The following is a 19,886-nucleotide window of genomic DNA, read 5'->3' as shown; positions in this document are numbered from 1 at the left end:
ACAACTAGCAGGATAACTGACTCAGATTCAACCTGTAGAGACATATTAATAGATAATGATTTGTGTTTTTTGTGTGTTTACATATATATTGTTAGAGGTTGACAATGTAACCAAATGGTTCTTATCACTGTATTCTGTTAATTCAAAGATCAAAAGGAGATATTAACATTTAAATGAACTGAATGTAGTAATATCACGGTCTTCATTTCTCTTTGAAGTATGTAGTAAACTACCTGTAAATGGCAAGAGATGAGCAGTTGCCTTATTGTTAATCCCTGTAGCTAGTTACCAACGATGCTTAGGAAATAGGAGGTTACTTCAAAGTCACTATTCTTCACCTAAGGAATGCCTGCTGTCAAGAGGCTATCAGATAGCTTGCTTGAGAACTATAAAAATAACTGTTGGGCCCTGATCCTGTTATCTCAGATCTGCTTAAGCTTCATCAGGGGAAGTTTGAGTTGCAAGACGAAAGTCCCCAGCTCCAGTCTGGGTCACCCTAATATTGGACATTGGGCTGTGACCTATGGAACTAATTCTGAAAGAACTTTTGCAACTCTAAAGTTCATCTCTACTATGAAACTGATCTAAGAATTTTAGTCAAGTCTGTATGTATAATGATCTTTTAACCTATGCGCTCTCTCTCCTTTTTTAAGAAATCTTATTTTAGTTAATATGAATTGGCTGTAAAGCGTGTATTTGGGTAAGATCTGCAATATTCATTAACCTGGTGGGTAATGTGTCTGATCCTTTGGGATTGGTAGAATTTTTTATATGATGAACAAGATTTTCAGTAATCCTCATCATATTTGACTTGGCTGTCTGGGTGAGAGCTCAAGGCTGGGTTGCTTTAAGGAAACTGTGTTTCTGGTTTCTGGGTACCCAGTAAGGTATTGTAGAAGTTATTTTGTTGCTGGCTTGGTGAATCTAAGTATTAGAATAACCACAAGTTTGGGAGATTGTCTGCTCAATTAGGGCAAACTGCAAAGAATGGACAATCTCAGTGTGCCCCACCTTGGGATTCTGGTCAGTCTATAATTATAACACAAATTAGGCCATTAGGTATGTGATGAAGACTATCTTGGTTTGCCAAATCAGTGCCATCCTGGATAATTCTAATTAAAATCTAACAGGAATATTGTGAACAGTTATCGCTAATGTATCTGAAAGGGAGGCGAGAATGACATTTATAGCCACGATTATCTACTTTGGATTATATTCTTTCCTCAAAAACTTCTTAATATGGAGTACATGATTAGCGTGTGGTGTCAAGGCTGGTTGGCATGATTGTTAATATTTCTACACAAGTGGATCCAGAGTGATTTCTTCTTCAGAGCATAGGGCATCATGAAAACATCTATACGCGACTCTGAAGTTTTAGAAGTTAACTACGGAAGATCTACAAACTGCAGAGGAACTATCATGTATCTGTTTAATCACAGATATCTATCCCTGTCACAAGAGTAGACGCTGGCAAGGAGATGTTAGCAGCTGTAGCTTTGGTTTATAACTAATAGCAATGAATAATAAATGGTTTGACCATTATAGAAGCACTTTTCCTTAGGGATATTTGCTCTGTTCCAATCTGTCAGAACTGCTGCACATCTGTTATGCAAAAGTATACAAAGTTTTGTGTCAAAGCACTGCCTAGATTCATGGGTGAATGCTGCCTTTGCTTTTATATAGGTACAGTGCATCTCTATGGGGACATGAAAAAGTAAAGTAAGTTTCTCAGTAGATCTGTGAGAACATTTTTAAATGTCATTTTCCTGGTCCCATAAAGAAAAGAAGCTTTTGTTAATGTCAAAAAAGAACGGATATGAAAAACCTGTGATCAGACAGTAAAAACAGAATTGTTATCCACACCTAGGCAACAGACAGGAACAAGTGGTGCAGAAAAAAATAAATCTTTTCAAACATATAGCCACTGACGTTATTTTACAAATCCCAGAAACTGCTACAAAGCAGGTGTGAGACTGCAGGGATTGCAGCCATCCTAAAGTAAAACAAAAGCAGCTCCGTCACAACAGGGCTCATCCTATTAGCCTGTACAACCCTGTTGTTGTTATTAATTTCTGCTTCTCATAATCATCAGGAAGAGCGAAGAGGCTGTGGAGAGGCAGCTCTGAACTTTCTGTAGCACAGGGTGTTCATCTGGAATGCTGTTAGGTAACACAGGGATTCTGTTTCAATTCCACCATTTAAAATGAATTAACTATTTGGTGTAAAGGTTGAATTTCATTGCTCTTACGGTAATTATTCCAAGTAGGAGATAGCTGAGTAGGAGAGAGTATGCGTTAAATGAGCCTGAATGTCTGAAATCAGAATTGAGCCACTTGTGTTCAGATGATGGATACTGCATGACTCGTCACTATGTTTAGCCACCTGTCATGTATCGGCTATACAGAGTTAAAGATCTCTTCTTAGTTTTTAAAAAAAATTCATTCTAGATAGTGGTGCCAATTACACTTTTGGCTACATTTGTAGAGAGAAATTACATCTTCCACTTCATACCCCATCATTTGGCCACCCAATTTGCAATGTTTAAAAGGGACGATTATGCAGCAGTGTTTGTAAGAGTAAGAGTTACAAATACAGAAGAATCTGTCACACTAAGAAGAGACTGCTCCTCTAGCTGAAAAATACTTCATGATGCTAGGATTTGCTTTTTTAGGAATGACTATTGGAAACTATCAAAGGGGTAGCCGTGTTAGACTGGATCTGTAAAAGCAGCAAAGAGTCCTGTGGCACCTTATAGACTAACAGACGTATAGGAGCATGAGCTTTCGTGGGTGAATACATCCGACGAAGTGGGTATTCACCCACGAAAGCTCATGCTCCAATACGTCTGTTAGTCTATAAGGTGCCACAGGACTCTGCTATTTGAAACTATTTTACCTGAATTATCTAAGGGTCTAAATGTCTGTTGTTCTTATTTTCCTGAGAGAAAATCTTTAATACAAGCAATCTTGAGCAATGCTGTCATGGTACTTCTTGATGGATTGCATTCTTTGGACTAAATTATCAAAAGGGGTCTCAACACAGCTACTAGAATTGTAGATGCAATTTAGCTCACCCAGTTATTTGTATGTGCAAATCCCCAGAGTTCCGCAAGCAATCTGCATTTGCATGCAACTTGGGCAGACCCATAACTATTCAACTGGTGATTGCAAAAAAAAGTGCCTGCAACTGTAGATGGTAGTTTCTGACTATTTGATTATGCAGATACAAATTAAACATGATGGAGAAATAAATACTAACAAGAATAAGAAAAACACCCCGCAGAACTAATAAAATCAATCTAAAACATACATCAATCTCATTTTTTTGTGCTGTGGGTGGATATATACATATTTCTAACTGGGGCAAGTTTTAAAAAGCAGTTTCTAAAATTGCAATTGTCCACGCTTTTGTGTATTTCGCAGTCATGTTCTTTTGCATGCAACATCTTAAAACACACAAAACTGCACCCACAATTTTAGGGGCTGAGTCAAAACCCACTTGAAAATTTGGTCTGACATGCCACGTTGATCAAATGCAGGTAAGAAACAATGTCACCTGTGTTGATTTAAAGAGAAACAAACAAATGGCAGAGGGGCCATTGGCACGGAATGGACACATACCGAGCTCCCCTGCAGCTTTGATATCGATGTTGTCATAGCCACTGCCTATTCGAACGATGACCCTTAAGGCCTTGAACTTCTCTAGATCTTCTCGGGTGAGGGTGATAGTGTGGTACATCATTGCCCCAACGGCTTCATTTAATACCTGAAACAGAACAAAAAGATGTCCGAAAATCCTAGTCATTTAGGTGGGGAAGAACTGGGAACAACTGTTACAGTAGTGTACAATGGAAACAATGGGCCTGACCCTCCTGAGCTTGTGGTGCTGCACACCCTTGACTGTGGCAGGAGTTAACAGGAGTTGAGGGCACACTCTAAGGTAAGGTCCAGTATTTGTGAGATGCTTCATCCTTAGAGGAGACGCTGCACTAGAGCTCTATAGGCAATTAATGCCACATTGACTTCGAGGAGATCTTATACACTGGAACAAGCTTAGGGAAAAGTCCAGTTATACAATAAGAAATGTAACCGGTGAGCATTTCTATGTGCTCCCCTTGGTATTATACAAGTATTTATTACACTAGAGGGTCGCACACTGTTATTATGTAGGCTGAGCTCACTGCACATATCAGAAGGTCTTTGCATTCCTTCTTTCTCCCCCACAAGCTCCCTGTGTGCCACCCTCCTTACCCCTCTATTTCAGGGGCTCCCTGCAATTCCCCCACCCCTCAGTCAGAGCTCTGTGAGTCCCCAATTCTCCCATTCTGGGGTCCCCCAATTCTCCCATACTGAGATCACCCATTTCCTCCCATGCCAGAGGCTGTGTGTGTGTCCTCCTTCCCCCCTCGCCATTATTTTTTTTCTTTCGGTCTAGGGAGGTAAATCATTCCAGCTGTCAACATTTTAAACTCTATTGGGAGGATGGGCCAAGCTGAGATGGGGGATGCTGTTAGGTTGCAAGGTGTTAATGCTGCCAATAACCAGTTCTTTGATACGGAGACAATTATAGACTTGGTTGAAGCTGATGTGTGTGCTAACCAGATTCCAGGAGCAACACGGGTCCCCCATTTTCCTCTTCCAGTTGACTGATTTTCTCCAAAATCAACAGAGTTCTGCCCACTGACACCTAGAATTTTCCCTGAAATTTTGGAATTGATTGGGTGGAACATTCAAAAGTTTACATCCAAACAGACAGACCGATGCCACTGAGTTGAGCATCGTAGGACCCCACACTGAATGTGAGAGTTGTCTGAAAAACTTCGAAATTAGAAATGTTGAGGGCATTTTTTTAATTAAAATTTTGATGCAAAAAAGCCAAACAAAAACCAAAACAAAAACCCTCCTGAAATATCCATGAAAATTACATCCTGATTTCCAGCCAGTTCTACTGAGTAGTAAGCCACAGATATTTTTAGAAGTATGGTCAGTTCATCACACTAAAATGCAGCACCCATACAGGAAAATAAATACGCTGTTAAAGAGGACAAGCATCTTTTTCCCCTTCAAAAACATCTCAATGAAGTTACAGAAGTTAAATTTACCTTCTCGTGAATCTCCTGAGTTGATTGTGCATCACAGAATGCAACAGTAGCCAAGTCTTTCAAAATTGGCATCTCCACTGTACAGTCCCTTCCATCTAACAAAGCCACCAAAGGACGAGGATGCATAGGGCCATTCATTATTTGTGGGCGAATACCTGCAATCAAAAAGAGTTTTACTGTTAGATCAGCAGGACATAAACTCTTCTCAATCTATAGTTGCTCCTGTTTGGGTATTATTTGAACTTGGTTTCAGTGTCAAGTGGGAAGTGGCTGCATACAACACAAGTTTATTGTATTTGAAGCTTTAGGAAGTAGTTTGGCTGGACGAGCAGGATGCTGGGAGACTCAGCATAGGTATCAGTTGATTATTGATACATTCTCTATTAGGGAAATACATCGGTGCCCCACCCTGATCTACCATGCATTTTCCAACTCCAACTACTATTATGATAGGGCTCCTCACTTTGATCTCACACTTTTTTTTTTTTTTTTTTTTTTACTGGTGCCACTCCATTAACTCCAGTGCAGTTACTCCTGATCAACACAGGTGTAAGTGAAAGCAGAATATGGCCCTAGAATTAGGTTTTGCTAGGATATCCTTATATTTCAAGTACTATATATGTCAACAAATAAGACAGACTCCCCAGTTTTGTTTTCTTGAGTGTGTGCAAACTAATTTGTTCAACACTGAAATCCCAGCCCCACTGAAGCCCTGACTTCAATGGGGTCAGAATTTCACTCTATATGTTTGTATAGGCCTTTAAAATTGCGGTTTTTGAGGAAAGACTCTAGCATTCCTCTACCTCAGAAAATAGACTCTGGGCAACAATCATTCCATAAACAAACAGGTGTTTACCCCAAAAGGAAAAGGAAGGGAAGAGCCAACCAAGAGACATAGATCAAACAGTTCTTGAATAGGAATCTCTTTTGTTGTACAAATGTGTATCATTAGGGTTGAGTGGGGGACATGCCCTACACACACACATCTTAGTTCATGAAATCAGTAGCAATATTATAAGTCAGAGTAACTGTTTCTCTTCTGTCTCTGCACCACACATTGCAAACTGGCGTTTGGAGCAGGTGAGAGGAATCTGTGTGCACATATGGGGACTATACCTTAAACTCCCCTACCCCAGCTGCTGTGGGAAATCTTCAGGATTCCTTCTTGAGCATGTGCAACCAGAGCTGGGAGTGACAGCAGCCAGGAAACAGCTCAGAGGGTTTTTGTTATTCTTACATGGATCCACTTACAAGAATTTTTCCCACACGTTTATTTTGCACTCAAGATGTAATTGTGTGTCTGTTAAACTGAGCTGCCTTTTCTACAACTACATGTTCTCAGCCTCTTCTCTTTTTAAGCTGAGGTTAACCAACAAGCGATTGTGCCAAATGGGGACCCAGGAACCAGGACTCCTGTGTGCTATGCCTAGCTCTGCCAATGACTCACTGTTTCATTTTTGGATAAGTCCCTTAAAAGATACTAAGCCTCAGTTTATCCGTATGTAGAATGGTGATATAATTAGGGTTCTGTGACAGTGTTTAATTTGTTGTTGTTTTTTTCACAAAATGTTGCAAAAATATTTTCACAGTATAATTCCAGGCAATTTCACAGTCCAGTAAAGCCCATCTCCTTCAAACATGTGTGCCTTTACGCATAAGAGTAGTCTCAGTATGCATGTGCTTAAGTGCCCTAAATTAATTTTGTGTGATAGCTTTGTAAAATGGAGGACTGGCACCAAAACATGCGAGCTTTCATGGCTTTTAAGAAAGAGAACCCCCCCCCCCCTTTCCCCACGTACACTGCAATGACATTTCAAAAACGGAGGTTTTTACTTGGAAATTTTGAATTTTGTTAAAAAGAATCATTCAGAAATGGTCCCATTTCCAATGGTATACAATGCTAAGCCCTCAAACATTGAGATTTTCCAAATTTCATTGTGAATATTTCATAGAGGCCTGGGTATCCTATTTACCTATGTCACAGGGGTCTGAGGTTTAACACTTGTAAAGTGCTTGGAAATCACTGGATGAAATAGTAACTTTTTTTTTTAAATAAATCAGTATCTGGGGAGCATAGTACTTTGGATCTCTGACCTATGGCATTAAGTGTTCTGGGTTCAAATTTTCAAAGATGGCAGCTAATTCTGGGTATTTAACTTAAGCAACCTTAGGCCTAATTTTCAGAAGTTGTAAATACCCATCGCTCCTGTTAACCTTGATTTCAGTTGTGGATGTTCAGCCCTTCTGAAAATGCAGGCCCAATGTGTTCTAATTTTGACCCTCAAATATATAAGAGGCCATTTTTTAAAATGCTGGCCATAAGAGATGCCTGTCTGATAGAGGAACCAGGCAGAATCTTTTTTGATTTTCTTTTTCTGTCTAGGTTAAGAACACATCTGTTCTACCTAGTTACTCTACTATATTATTCAGGTGGTGATGGAAATAATGACGGTCTTCAGTACATCTAGATCTGATAGTCATCTCCCTGCTACATTAAGTTCCAAACATATCAATTTACTAGTTATTACAGTAATCGTTTATGATGATTATTTGGACAAGCGCTGGGTTATTTTATCGTGGAGAAGTCAATGGAGTTATTTTAACTGTGAAAAATCAAATTACATTTCCCATTCCTTTCTAAAGTGGAGACCTGTGACTAGTTAAGGAGGGTCACAGGGGAAGTCATAAATACCTAAACAAAGAGCATTACAGAACAAATGCTATAGTCTGTGACTCTACAGCTATTCAAAAAGCAGATAAAAAAAGAACCCAGAAAAGGGGGGATCGTTTACTGAATGGAACTAAGATCTCTCACTTGCAGCACTGGCTTCCTGGATAATGGTCAACATGGCAATATCCTGCTGTGGAAAAGGCCAAAAGTGGTGTCAGTGTAACTCTGATGCCAAAAAATGACAACGAGGGAAGGAAACTAATGAGAACACCACCACGCTGATTTAAAAAAAAAATGAAAAAATTAAACATGCATTGTTATCCAGATTTCAGTCAGGTGAACAACATTAGCAAGATCTACATCAAATAATATGTGAAAGACAGACTGAAACACAATGAGCCAAAATCATGCTTTGCAGAACTCCACTGAAGCCAACTCACTTACCCCAGGGAGGAATCTGCACTGGTATGTATTGAATACTGATTAAAAACTTGTTATACTTGTTTGGGGGAAGGAGGGGAGAAATAAACCCTGGGCATAGGCAAATTTAGCAGAAATATGTTTAATGGTTCTCAGATATTGTTTTATTGACTGGGATTTAAAAAAATAAAACCCAAAACAAACAGAAGTTCTGATGAAATATTTTCAAAATGTAACATGAACGTTTTTCTAAACAGGTTGCCTTTTTTCTATTGAGATTTCCTTTTGCACTTACTGGAAGTAATACATCATGCTTGCAGTATTTTATCCAGATGGAAGTGCAACTGTGTCACTTTGGATGGTACAGAGCTGAGATGATTTGGATAAGTGAAAGAAGCTTGCCATAAGCAGATAAGAATAAAACATGTATCAATCTCAAATGCTTACCATCCATAAGTGAAGCATTATTCTTCAGCGAGGTTCATCACTTTTCCTATTTAATAAGCAACTTAATCACAACACTGATTAACTGTTACTAAGGTGTAACCAAGCCTAGACCATCACATAATGACAGCCTCATATTGTTATGGCAAAGAAAGGATATGCTACACAGGCAAATGGCACAGTGTAAATAGTTACATCACCACCTGGACAATGGCTTTAGTAGTCACTGAGATTTACACCATGTGCTGGCCAATGTGTTTCTCAGCCAAACATAATCAGAGCTTGCTGCCTATGCAGGGTAAGAACTATTTACAAACAGTGATGTAGACAAGACGAGGTTGGGTAATTATTTTCTCAAATAACGTAACAAGTAAAACAAAACCAATGGCTATCTGAAACTTGGACACTTAAACTGAAACGCTTCCCAACCAACTGTTTTATCATCCTATCATTACGTAAGTGACTTTGTAGGTCACAAGAATTATTATTTTTTGGAAACATGACATCTGTGTCTTTGCTTGGGATTACGGATGTAATTGTGTGTGATGACATAGGCTCCTTAGACATGTCAAGCTAGTCTACAGACAAAAATACACTTGCCCAGGATGAATGTGAGCTGGAGATTGTGCTAAATATTTAGAAGAATGGCTCTCATTTTCTCTTACTACAATGAAGTAATTGACTTCAATTTGACAGGGAAAGAAAGTTTTGAAGCAGATCAATATGAGATGAAGTGCATAATGTACAGTAATTACATTTTAATAAAAACCATTGACAGGTTTGCAAGTTAAATCATACAGTGCAATATATTTTCCTTGGCTGGTTCATTTTTTGTATCTATCTAGTTGTAGCTCTATGACTCTGTATATAAACTTTACAGATCTATTATGCATATATTTTATACACAAACTCAAACAAAACTGCTGGGACACAGGAAAATCAAATTTATGGACTCAAACGTCATAATTTTTCTCCTTCTTTTAATTTATGCAACACATTTGACACATATGACTGCTTCATTAAGAATCTGATAAGCAAAAAAAAAAAAAAAAAAATCAGAAAGTAATTAAAAAATTCCCCCACTAAAAATTCCCATTCAAGGTTTAAATCATGGGCCTTAAACCTTTAATTCTGCAGCACATTTCTCTATCACGTAAGTGTTGGGAACACGGGGAATGGAAACGCAGCATATAAAATAATATAAAGCACAGAGCTAATCTATGAAGAGTTATTAAGCACATAAAACAAGGAGTTATCCCCACTGTAAAAAATGCACAGTTCTGTCTCAATTCATGGGCACGTAGCTACAAATAAGAGGGAGCCACAAACAGAGATGGAGAACATGCAATGTCTCTTTTTCTAGTGAGATTAGCACTCTTTATCATTAAGGAAATATATTATAAAAATATACCGGGATGTATAACATTAAAAAGCTTTCCACTCCTTTGAAGTTTTCTGATTTGAAGATAAATCATAATAAAGCTTGCAAAGTTGACTCAAGCACTGTTCATTATATATATTTTGGGGCATTCCCTGCTATCTCTGGACTTCTTCCAGCATTTCAGTGGACAGCTTTTTAAGGAAGGGAGGAGAAAGAAAAAAACCCTTTCCCTGTAACACTGAGAACTCAAACTCCACCCCGATTCACAAGCAGCACAGCTTGTTGCACCCAGCTCAGTGTATAAAGTGCTTTTGTTTCATTTTTAATACACAAAGCCTGCTTGTCTTCTTTTGCAGCTCCTCCCCTTTGCCACCCACTTGTATCCGATTCCAGTGGCACCCCTGCCAAGAGAATTAGGGAGTGCTCCCTGCTAAATGGCAGTCTTTGTGTGACCGCAAGTCGGCTGGTACTATCTCACAGAAACAAAAGCAGAAGCCATTTGCCTAATACTTATTAATCTCAGTTGCCTACGCCACGCAGCTATTAAAAAAAAAAGGCTTTAAACATGTTCACTTGCACTATATAAAAGTGTATCAAGAAGCAAGCCCGACAATCTATTGAATTACACATTCACAACAAAGTAGCTACAGTTTTACAGTCAACTACACACTTTATTAAACAAACAGAAAAGAAACAGGAAATTTCCCCTTGCCTGGAAAATGTTGCCTCCACATTCTTCTTCTTATTAAAAACCGCACATGGTAGCAGCGGAGGGAGGGAGGGAGGGAGGGAGAAGAGGGGGGAAAAAAAACCCCACACAGGATAAAATACTACCACTTTCAGTGCGCTGACTCTCCTCTCGTCTACGAAGGAGTATCTTCAAACAAGCAATCCCACAGCCCACAGCTGCAACATCTCAAGACAAATGTCTCTTTGAACACGGAGGGAAAGAAAAGGCTTTTGTCCTGAGCTACAGAATAATAGTCTGAAATTGCTAGAGGAGTTACAGTCACCTCTGTGCAGCTCCCAACTCTTTAGAGCACTCCCTCCAGACTTTGCCGAAGCTTTTAACTAATCATAGTTCTTTCCCAGCCCTTGAATAAAATCATGTGAGTGCCAGCCAAAAAATCTTATGCTGTGCACACTATAGGGCTTGTATATGTTGGGTTTTTTTCCCCCTCTCATTGACTTGCACATACGTCTCTTTTCTTGGTTGTCTTGAATGGATTTAATCTGTGCCATGCTGCAGTTTTTCATTACTTAAAGAAGTCAAACATGCTTCTCTATGTACAGTATATGGAACAAGTCTCCATGTTCAAACCGATAGCTTGCAACAACAACAATCCAAGGGATCAACAGCAGTAGGGTTTGGAGATCTGATTTAGATAAATACCCAAAGTTAAGGGGCCACATTTATTCTTGGTGTGTAAGTCAACTGGTTTTCAATGGGCTCATACCAGAGATGAATTTGGCTCTTTAGCAGTACCATTTGCATCTGCAAAACTGGGCTAGCAATCCTGCAACATGAGATCCCTACACCAGTTGGGCCAGGAATCTCTGAGAACAGCTTGCTTCACTGTGACCTTTGGGCTCATCAGCTTTTGGCTGAAATGAGGAAGTGTAGAGGGTGTTCAACAATGAAAAATAATGGAAAGGAGAAAACATCCATCCATTCATTCCTCGTTCCCAGAACCATACCTTAATCATAACTCCATTCTTCCTTGACATCCCATGCCATCTTAACGGGTCACCATAACCACTGTAACTTGCCTAATTAACAGATATATGTTCCCATAAACTCCCGCTCAGCTTTCCCTCCCAGTTTCCAGATGTTCTCGCCATGCTTATGGGCCCAATCCTGCAACCCCCTTTCTCATGCAAGTAGCCCCTACTCAGCCATGTATTTCCATTTGAATCAATGGGAGCACTTGCATGAATAAGGGTTTGCAACTATAGATGTGCAGTGGGTTCAGGACACCTGTGTAGCTTAGCATCCTCATGGCCAACCACATTTCCCCATGTATTCAGTTCCTCTTATAAAGTAAATTAACTGATAGCATAAATCCTTTGCCCTCTGTCAATTTTGATCAGGGATTTCATTTGCTAAAAATCAGTTTGTTAGGGTTTGAGTATATTTACATGAACGCTAGTCTGGATCCACAGTCCCTCAGTTATTGACCTTGTATGGGTTCCCAGTGTGAGATTGGCAAGGAGTGGGATTGTAGCATTTACGGCCCTGTATTAAAAGTAGCAGGAATTTCATTTGTGTGTGACTTTCGATTACAGATCAACATTTAGCTGTTGTTCTCTTTACTTCTGTCGTATATTTTATTTATTGGCTGAGAATTTCTTGCTGCTCTTGTTTTGTTGTTATTGTTGATGGAGAATAGAAAAAATAATGGACCCAAACCTCAAACCAAACTACTCCATGGAGATTTGGTAAATCTGGATTCATTTCCTGGATCTGGGAGACTTAACATGACTGTGCAAGTCATGTTAGCTTCTCTGCACCTCAGTTCCCCATCTATAACACAAGGACAATAATACATATCTATCTATTGTACGTATATGGTCCCCTTTATAGTAGCATTTGAGCACCTCAAACTCTTGACTGTATTTATCCTCACAAAACCCATGTGAGGTATTATCCCCATTGCACAAGTGAGAAACTGAGGCAAGGGAGACAAAGGCAACAGAGGAAATCTGTGGCAGAGCCGTGAATTGAATCCAAGTCCAAGGTCAATGTTCTAACCACCAGACCATGCTGCCTTTAGCGCTATATAGCTATGAGCCACTATGCAGTTCAGTGTTGTGAGGATAAATTCATTAATATTTGCAAAGCCTCTGGGAATCGTTGGATAGAAGTCATCTATTTAATGGAAAGTTAAAAAAAATAAAAAGACCAAAATTCCCACCAGATGCCATGGAGTCACAGTGGTTCAGGCCAGATGCCCATAGTCTCTGGTGCAGATTTGTTCTGCACCAGGACAGCACCATCAAGCCCAGCACATTTACAAAAAAAATGAGAGATTGGAGGTTTTTTTACCAAAGAGATTTTAAAAATACAAAATATTTAAAATATAGAAAATATAAAATATTTTTAAAATCTGGTGAAAAAACTCCAATCTCATTTTACAGGCATACACCTTTCTGTGGTGCACAGGGGTCCTGTTATAAGAACACAATACACTGGACCAAACATTAGTCAAGTCTTACTTTAGATATGCAGTTTAACAGCAAGCAGTGATTCTCAACCCACAGCCCAATCAGCACATAGCTGCGGCCCATGTGACATCCTCATATATTGTGTGGATGTGGCCCACAGAGCTGCATATGCGGCCCACAATGATAAATAGGCTGAGAACCACTGCTATAAAGCATGCTTTGATTTCTTTCTAGAGAACTCATAACTGCCTGGTCTAACCTCTATTAAAGTCAATGGGAGTCCTTCTATTGATTTTAATGGGAGTTGGAATGTGCCCTTAAGACCCAGTTAGGCAAAGTATTTAAGCACCTGCTTATCTTTAAGCACCTGAGTAGTCCTCATTGACTTCAAAAAGATTACTCATGTACTTAAAGCTTAGCAGGTGCTTAAGTTCTTTGCCTGGTCCCCTGGTGAAATAAAAAAGGGACTTTGTTAAACTCAATACTAGAAGCCTAAAAAGGGTATCGAGATCATTAGTCAATGTTTGTAAAGCACTTTTAAAACAAAAGGTACTATGCTAAGTATTCTTAGTTGTTATTAACATGTAGATAATTGACATAACAAGATTTTGACATAAATAAATACAAGTATTTAGAAGGGCCTGGGAATCTTATCCTAAATAATAGCATTCGTCTGTAATAACTGCTGCATTTCTATGGACTGCAGCAAGCCAAGCAAAACTTTATTTTGTTACTACCTACTTATATTCAATTGATTCCAAGGCCACAAAGACCACTGTGATCATCTCAAATCTGACCTGTATGATACAGGCCACAGAACTTCCCCAAATAATTCCTGTTTGAACTGAAGTTTATCTTTTAGAAAAACATCCAATCTTGATTTTAAAATTGGCAATGTATTAACATAATACACAATGGTGTGGTATAAAGGTTTTACCAACTCACAAGTGACAACGCAGTTAGTGAGTTATGTGGGTCACACAAAACAAATTCCGACAAACATTTATGAGCACTGCCTGATGTCTTTTGCACATCACATAACTTGCAAAACTGAATCCTGCAAGAGTTAATCACTGTGAGTGTCAACACTTCCACACCTGAACTCATTCCTTTAACTTCCCTTCAATAAGTTCTTTGTGCATACAATTTACACACAAGAACACACAGAAAATGAAACCAAACCTATAAAAATGAATCAAACTATTTCTCTTATTACAGGCTGTGAGGGAAGAAAGAGTTATTGTTATTTCTACTTGGAAGACACTCAATACTATGATGATAGGTCCACACAGGTACCTAGCGCATTAGAGAAATTACCTAAAATAACTTTCTACATATAATAGTGGCACAGTTTTTAAAGTCCAAAATCACTGGAACTTTTGGAGCCAGAAACAAGTGCTGGGTGTACCCATTGGAGCAGTGAGATAAAAGAGCCAGGATCTAACCCTCAGCCCACAAGATACTGGCCCTTAAACCAGTTACCAGTGCAAGACTGCCCACCCTGGGATTAAGTCTGCCATTACTTTGTTTTGGGGGGAGGGCAGAGCAAGAGGGAAGGGAAGAAGGAACATCTATGCTTCAGAGGAAAGAAGGGAACATTTATCTGATACGTTGATTAGCAACAAAAAATGGTGTCTGTTTGAAGCTGCTCAAGGGCTTTGAACGTTACAAGTCATTCTGGGAGGGAAGGACTAGTGGTTAGAGATCACTACGGAGCCCCGGTGGAGGCTCTACATAGTTAAGATTCTGTTGAGTTCTTCAGTTAAAGCAAAGTCCCAATGTCTTTATTAGGGATGAAATTAAAAGCACTTCAACCCCACGAGGCAGCACTTGGAGTCTCTTGCAGACTTCAGAAGGTCTGTAGTCAGGGCCTCTAGAAACCTTAGCAGCTCCTCAGGGCATTGGGAGATAAAGGTCCCCTTCCTCAACTGAGCTCTCCTGAAGTTCTACAGTTGTAGACTCAACCTGATCTCCAGGGTCCCTGGGCTGCCTAGTGCCAGCTCCCTTGTCTGTCACTCCACTGCGGATTATTCTGCAGCATCCCTGTGTCCCTAGAGCTAGAAACCATGCAGAGTAGTACAAGCTAGGGGAGTCAGCCAGGTAACCCAGGTACCAAGGGTGAGCTTATCCATTCCCAAGATCACGGAGAAGAAAAGAGGCAACCCTTGACCCTCCTGTAGGGTTACCATATTTCCACAATCAAAACAGACGACACAGGGGGGAGGGAAGCCCCGCCCTAGCCCCGCCCCCATCCACTCCCTCCCACTTCCCACTCCCTGACTGCCCCCCTCAGAACCCCAACCCCCCCTGCTTCTTGTCCCCCCTGGCTGAGAACCCCTCACCCTAACTGCCCCCCTAGGATCCTACCTGTCCCCTGACTGCCCCAACCCTTATCCACTCACATGGGTGGCAGGGTTGTAGAAATGTTAGTGGTGCCCAGAACCCTCCTCCCACCTGCCTAAGGCTCTGGGAGGGGGGTTGGGTGGGGGGGAGGAGGTCTGGGGTGCAGGTCCTGGGCTGGGGATTAGGATGCAGGAGGGGTGCAGGGTGCAGGCTCTTGGATAGAGTTTGGGTGCTGGGTGCAGGCTCCGGGCTGGGGTAGGGGGTGGGTGTGCAGGAGGGGGTGAGGGGTGCAGGCTCTGGGATGGAGTTTGGGGGTGGGAGGCAGTGCAAAGGGAGGGGGTGCAGGCTGTGGGAGGGAGTTTGAGAGCAGGAGGGTGTGTGTGGGAAGGGGGGAGGGGGTTTGGGAGGGCGTTTGGGGATAGGAGGGGATGCAAGGGTGAGGGCTGTGGGTCTGAGGATGAGGGGTTCATGATGCAGGAGGGGGCTCAGAGGATTACGGTATGGGGGGATGAGGGCTCTGGCTGGGGCTGAGGGGTTCATGATGCAGGAGGAGGCTCAGGGCTGGGGCATAGGATTAGGGTGCGGGGGGATGAGGGCTCGGGCTGAGGGGTTTGGGGCATTGGAGAGGCTCAGGGCTAGGGTGGAAGGGCAGGGTAAGGGCAGCCTGTCTTCCTATTAGTGGATGGGGGACGCCAGGACCCGGGGGCAGCAGACAGCAGTTGCTGCTGGCTCTGGCAGTACAAGCAGGCAAGGGAAAGGCAGGCAGGCAGGCAGGGAGGAGGGGCCCCATGGGTGGGGGGGACACGTGGGGGGGTGACAGGTGGAGGCCGGGGACCCATCCAACACTCCCCTGCTCCCTGACTGCCCCCCCAGACTCCCCTTACCATTTTGGCTCCACATGTAGGCAAAACACGCTACCCAATGGGTCGGTTTGTATGTTACACAGGGCTGCAGACAGAGGGAAGGGGGAGCAGGGGAGGAGCTCTGGCTGCTGGAGGCCAATGGAGTGGCTCAATCGGCCCAGCCGCCCAATCAGCAGCCGTACTCTGCATGGAAGGGAGGGAGGGAGGGAGGGAGGCGAGGGAGAAAAACACCCCGGACATTTTAACCTTGTTACCAATTCCTCCCGGACGGCTGTTTAGAGACGCAAAAGCTGGACATGTCCGGGGAAATACAGACGGATGGTAACCCTATCCTCTTGAGCTCCTTCAAGTTTTCTGTTTCAACCTAGCTTCTACCTGAGGAAGATGTGTGCTTCAGCCGCAAGACATAGCTCCTTCAAACTTTAGCACTTACAAAGTGAGGTGTATAAAAACGGGTGACAAAGCCCCAGCCTGGCTCAGCTGAGGTGGGCCTGCTTACATAAAAAGGAAACTCTAAAGAACTACTCTACAATAGCAGCCTCCCCTCTCCAACAGAGCCCAGGAACTCAGTGCAGCTTCTCCCGCTCCAGAAAACTTTTTCCTGGGGAAATTCCTAAGCTTCACAGCAGAGGGGAGTCTGGAGATCTTTGCGGGAGAGAAGCAGCAAAGGTTCCCCTCTCTTAAGGAACTGAAGTGCCTGGAGCTATAGAAAACTGTTTGCAATTGATGCTGGGAATGTTCTGTGGAAACTACTAGGGCCTTAGTGCTGTAGAAAACCGTATGCAGCCAGCATATAAATGTGGCTTTTTGCTGTTTGTTTTTTAAACATGAATCTTATTTTAAACTTTATCGACACAACCAGAAAGTTATTGTGAATAGGAGTTAAGCATTACAAATATGGAAATGACCAGCTGTGGTATTTGACGATGTTTCAGTATCCTTATAGCTTTTACACTGTAGATAGGCATGATACAGCCAGGCACACCCTCTACCTTTCCTCCCCACACCTCCATCAGAACATGGAGATATATGTAACCCACTTGACACCATCCAACAGCATGATTTTCCCTAAGACGGTGGCTTTCAACCTTTCCAGACCACTGTACCCCTTTCAGGAGTCTGAATTGTCTTATGTACCCCAAGTTTCACCTCATTTAAAAATTACTTGCTTACAAAATCAGACATAAAAATACAAGTGTCACAGCATACTATTACTGAAAAATTACTTATTTTCTTATTTTTACCATATAATTATAAAATAAATCAATTGGAATACAAATATTGTACTTACATTTCAGTATAAACTAGTCATTGTCTGTATGAATTTTAGTTTGTACTGACTTCGCTAGTGCTTTTTATGTAGCCTGTTGTAAAACTAGGCAAATATCTAGATGAGTTGATGTACCCTCTGGAAGGCCCCTGGTTGAGAACCATTGCCCTAATGGACTTGAAATCAAACTTCAAGCTTCATGAAAATCTGCAGAACTTTCCTTCTATTAAAGTATCTCTCAACAGAACAAAATCTTATTGAGGAACATGCTGGATACTGTTTCAATTATTAAAGCCTGGTGTGATCCATGAAGTATGTAAAATGTAACAGAATTCAGCTTTCCATTTATACTATACCTTCCATCACAAGATATTTGTGCTTCACCTTGATTTCCTGGATGCCATCAGGACCATTCAATATGTAGGCACACAGCCTCATGCATCCAATGTGTCTGTCTAGAACAGTGGTTCCTAAACTTTTTCCGCCGCTTGTGCAGGGAAAGCCCCTGGCGGGCCGGGCTGGTTTGTTTACCTGCCGCGTCCGCAGGTTCGGCCGATCGTGGCTCCCAGTGGCCACGGTTCGCTGCTCCAGGCCAATGGGAGCTGCTGGAAGCGGTGTGGGCCGAGGGACGTACTGGCTGCCACTTCCAGCAGCTCCCATTGGCCTGGAACAGCGAACTCCAGCCACTGGGAGCCGCAATTGGCCGAACCTGCAGACATGGCAGGTAAACAAACCGGCCCGGCCCGCCAGGGGCTTTCCCTGCACAAGCGGCGGAACAAGTTTGGGAACTACTGGTATAGAATTATGTGCCTGGTCCAACTCCCAAAGAATCTTTTCACTGACCTCAATGTGAGATGGACAAGGTCCTAGGTTGGTGGATAGAATAAAACTGCTTTGATAACCAACCTACTTTTGTCCTTGACAAGTTTAGTACCAAGTTACTTTGCCTTTGGGTACGCAGAAGGCATTTTGAAGTTCGAATAATCATAGCTGCATCCGCTAGCAGGGGGAACAGATGGATAAGTCACAAATCAGCTGGGGGAGTTTGGTAACTGGCATGGGGAGTTGAGATACATAGCAGGAGCTCAAGGACCAACAGAGAAAGCTGAAAGAAACTGCAGGTCAAAATATTAAGAAGCAGAGGAGGAAGGAGTGAAGGCCAAAGGAACTTAATTGTGTGTCCACAGGAAGCATTGGAAGCTGTCAGAGGATACAAGACAGATGTTCAAACAGATGGGAGAGTCCATATGGGGAACTAATGGATGCTACCAGGAAAGCTAAAATAAGTGTCTGGAAGAGGAAAGGCTCAACCAGGAGAGAAGCAGGAGAGCTCAGGTAAATAAATAAAATTAGAAAAAACATTGTTAAGGCTTTTTGTTGTGGTGGTAAGAATACCTCACTGACCCACAAACTTTCCCATGACTATGTGGGGTTTGAGCTCTCTAACTACTATTAAAGACAATGTGATGAAGGCAGTTAAAACCCCACACAACTCCCTGAAAAAGTGCCTCACCATATCCAAAATAGAAATATGGAATTTGGTGTTAGTGGTGTGTAAGAAAAGCTCTTCAAGAATTATATCATCCATAAGCCTGACAAAATAAATTCCATATAGTGTTCCCATTTGGCCTGTTGCATATTTTCTTTATCTTGGGTGTGTAGATATTTGTCTTTGTGGCACACACAACAGCCATATGGCACTACAGAAGAAGAACAGCAATCACATGTAATTTGTCCTTCATGTCTATAGCATCTCTTCCTATCCTCTCCTGTTGCAGCTATTTATTTGCTCATATTTATTAAAATGGAAAAAGTAGATCAAAAGACACAAAAAGCAGTCTATGCAGGATGCAAACTGTTTTTAAAAAATGCAAAATCAAATGCACACAGCTAGAAAAAACAATGATATTTTGCAGTGTGTTGATGTCCAAATGCAAAGTGGTGCATTTGAAGAAAGGTGTTTAAGTCTCTCCACCCTCATGGAATGTACATGACAATGTCTTGGTGTGTTGGAAGAATACAGAATGCTGACAGAACAGCACAAAGCAGTCAGGCAAAGCCCACAGAAAGAGGTGCATTGATATCAGCCATCTGGACACAAGGAGGCCTAACTTGAAATCACCCCATGGGATTCAAGGGCTTCAAAGATATTTTGAAGACTACATGTACGAACGTAGACTAGTGAACAGACTGCCACGGGTTGTGGCAGAAGCCTCATCACTTGGGAC

General features: G+C 41.7%; 1 protein-coding gene across 8 annotated transcripts in view; it reads right to left on the bottom strand.

The window, feature by feature from the left end:
- The window catches only part of CTBP2 (C-terminal binding protein 2), a 224,740-nt gene that overhangs the window by 26,188 nt on the left and 178,666 nt on the right, over positions 1-19,886 (bottom strand). For 7 of the 8 annotated variants that reach the window (XR_004646395.1, XR_004646396.1, XR_004646397.1 and 4 more), the window contains 2 exons: positions 5,102-5,256; positions 3,621-3,765 (listed from right to left, as the gene is read on the bottom strand). Coding sequence is in view for 5 of the 8 variants with exons in the window: in XM_034775258.1 (XP_034631149.1) it covers positions 3,621-3,765; positions 5,102-5,256 (300 nt within the window). In the remaining 3 variants the exon portion in view is untranslated. Of the gene's footprint in view, positions 1-3,620; positions 3,766-5,101; positions 5,257-10,729; positions 11,025-19,886 lie in introns of those variants that run through there. The other variant, XM_034775259.1, reaches the window with a different exon arrangement.

Source organism: Trachemys scripta, chromosome 7 (assembly GCF_013100865.1).
Source record: "Trachemys scripta elegans isolate TJP31775 chromosome 7, CAS_Tse_1.0, whole genome shotgun sequence".
Lineage (NCBI taxonomy): Eukaryota > Metazoa > Chordata > Testudines > Emydidae > Trachemys > Trachemys scripta.
Note: the sequence above shows the minus strand (reverse complement) of the source record. Positions and strands in the feature narration are given on the sequence as shown.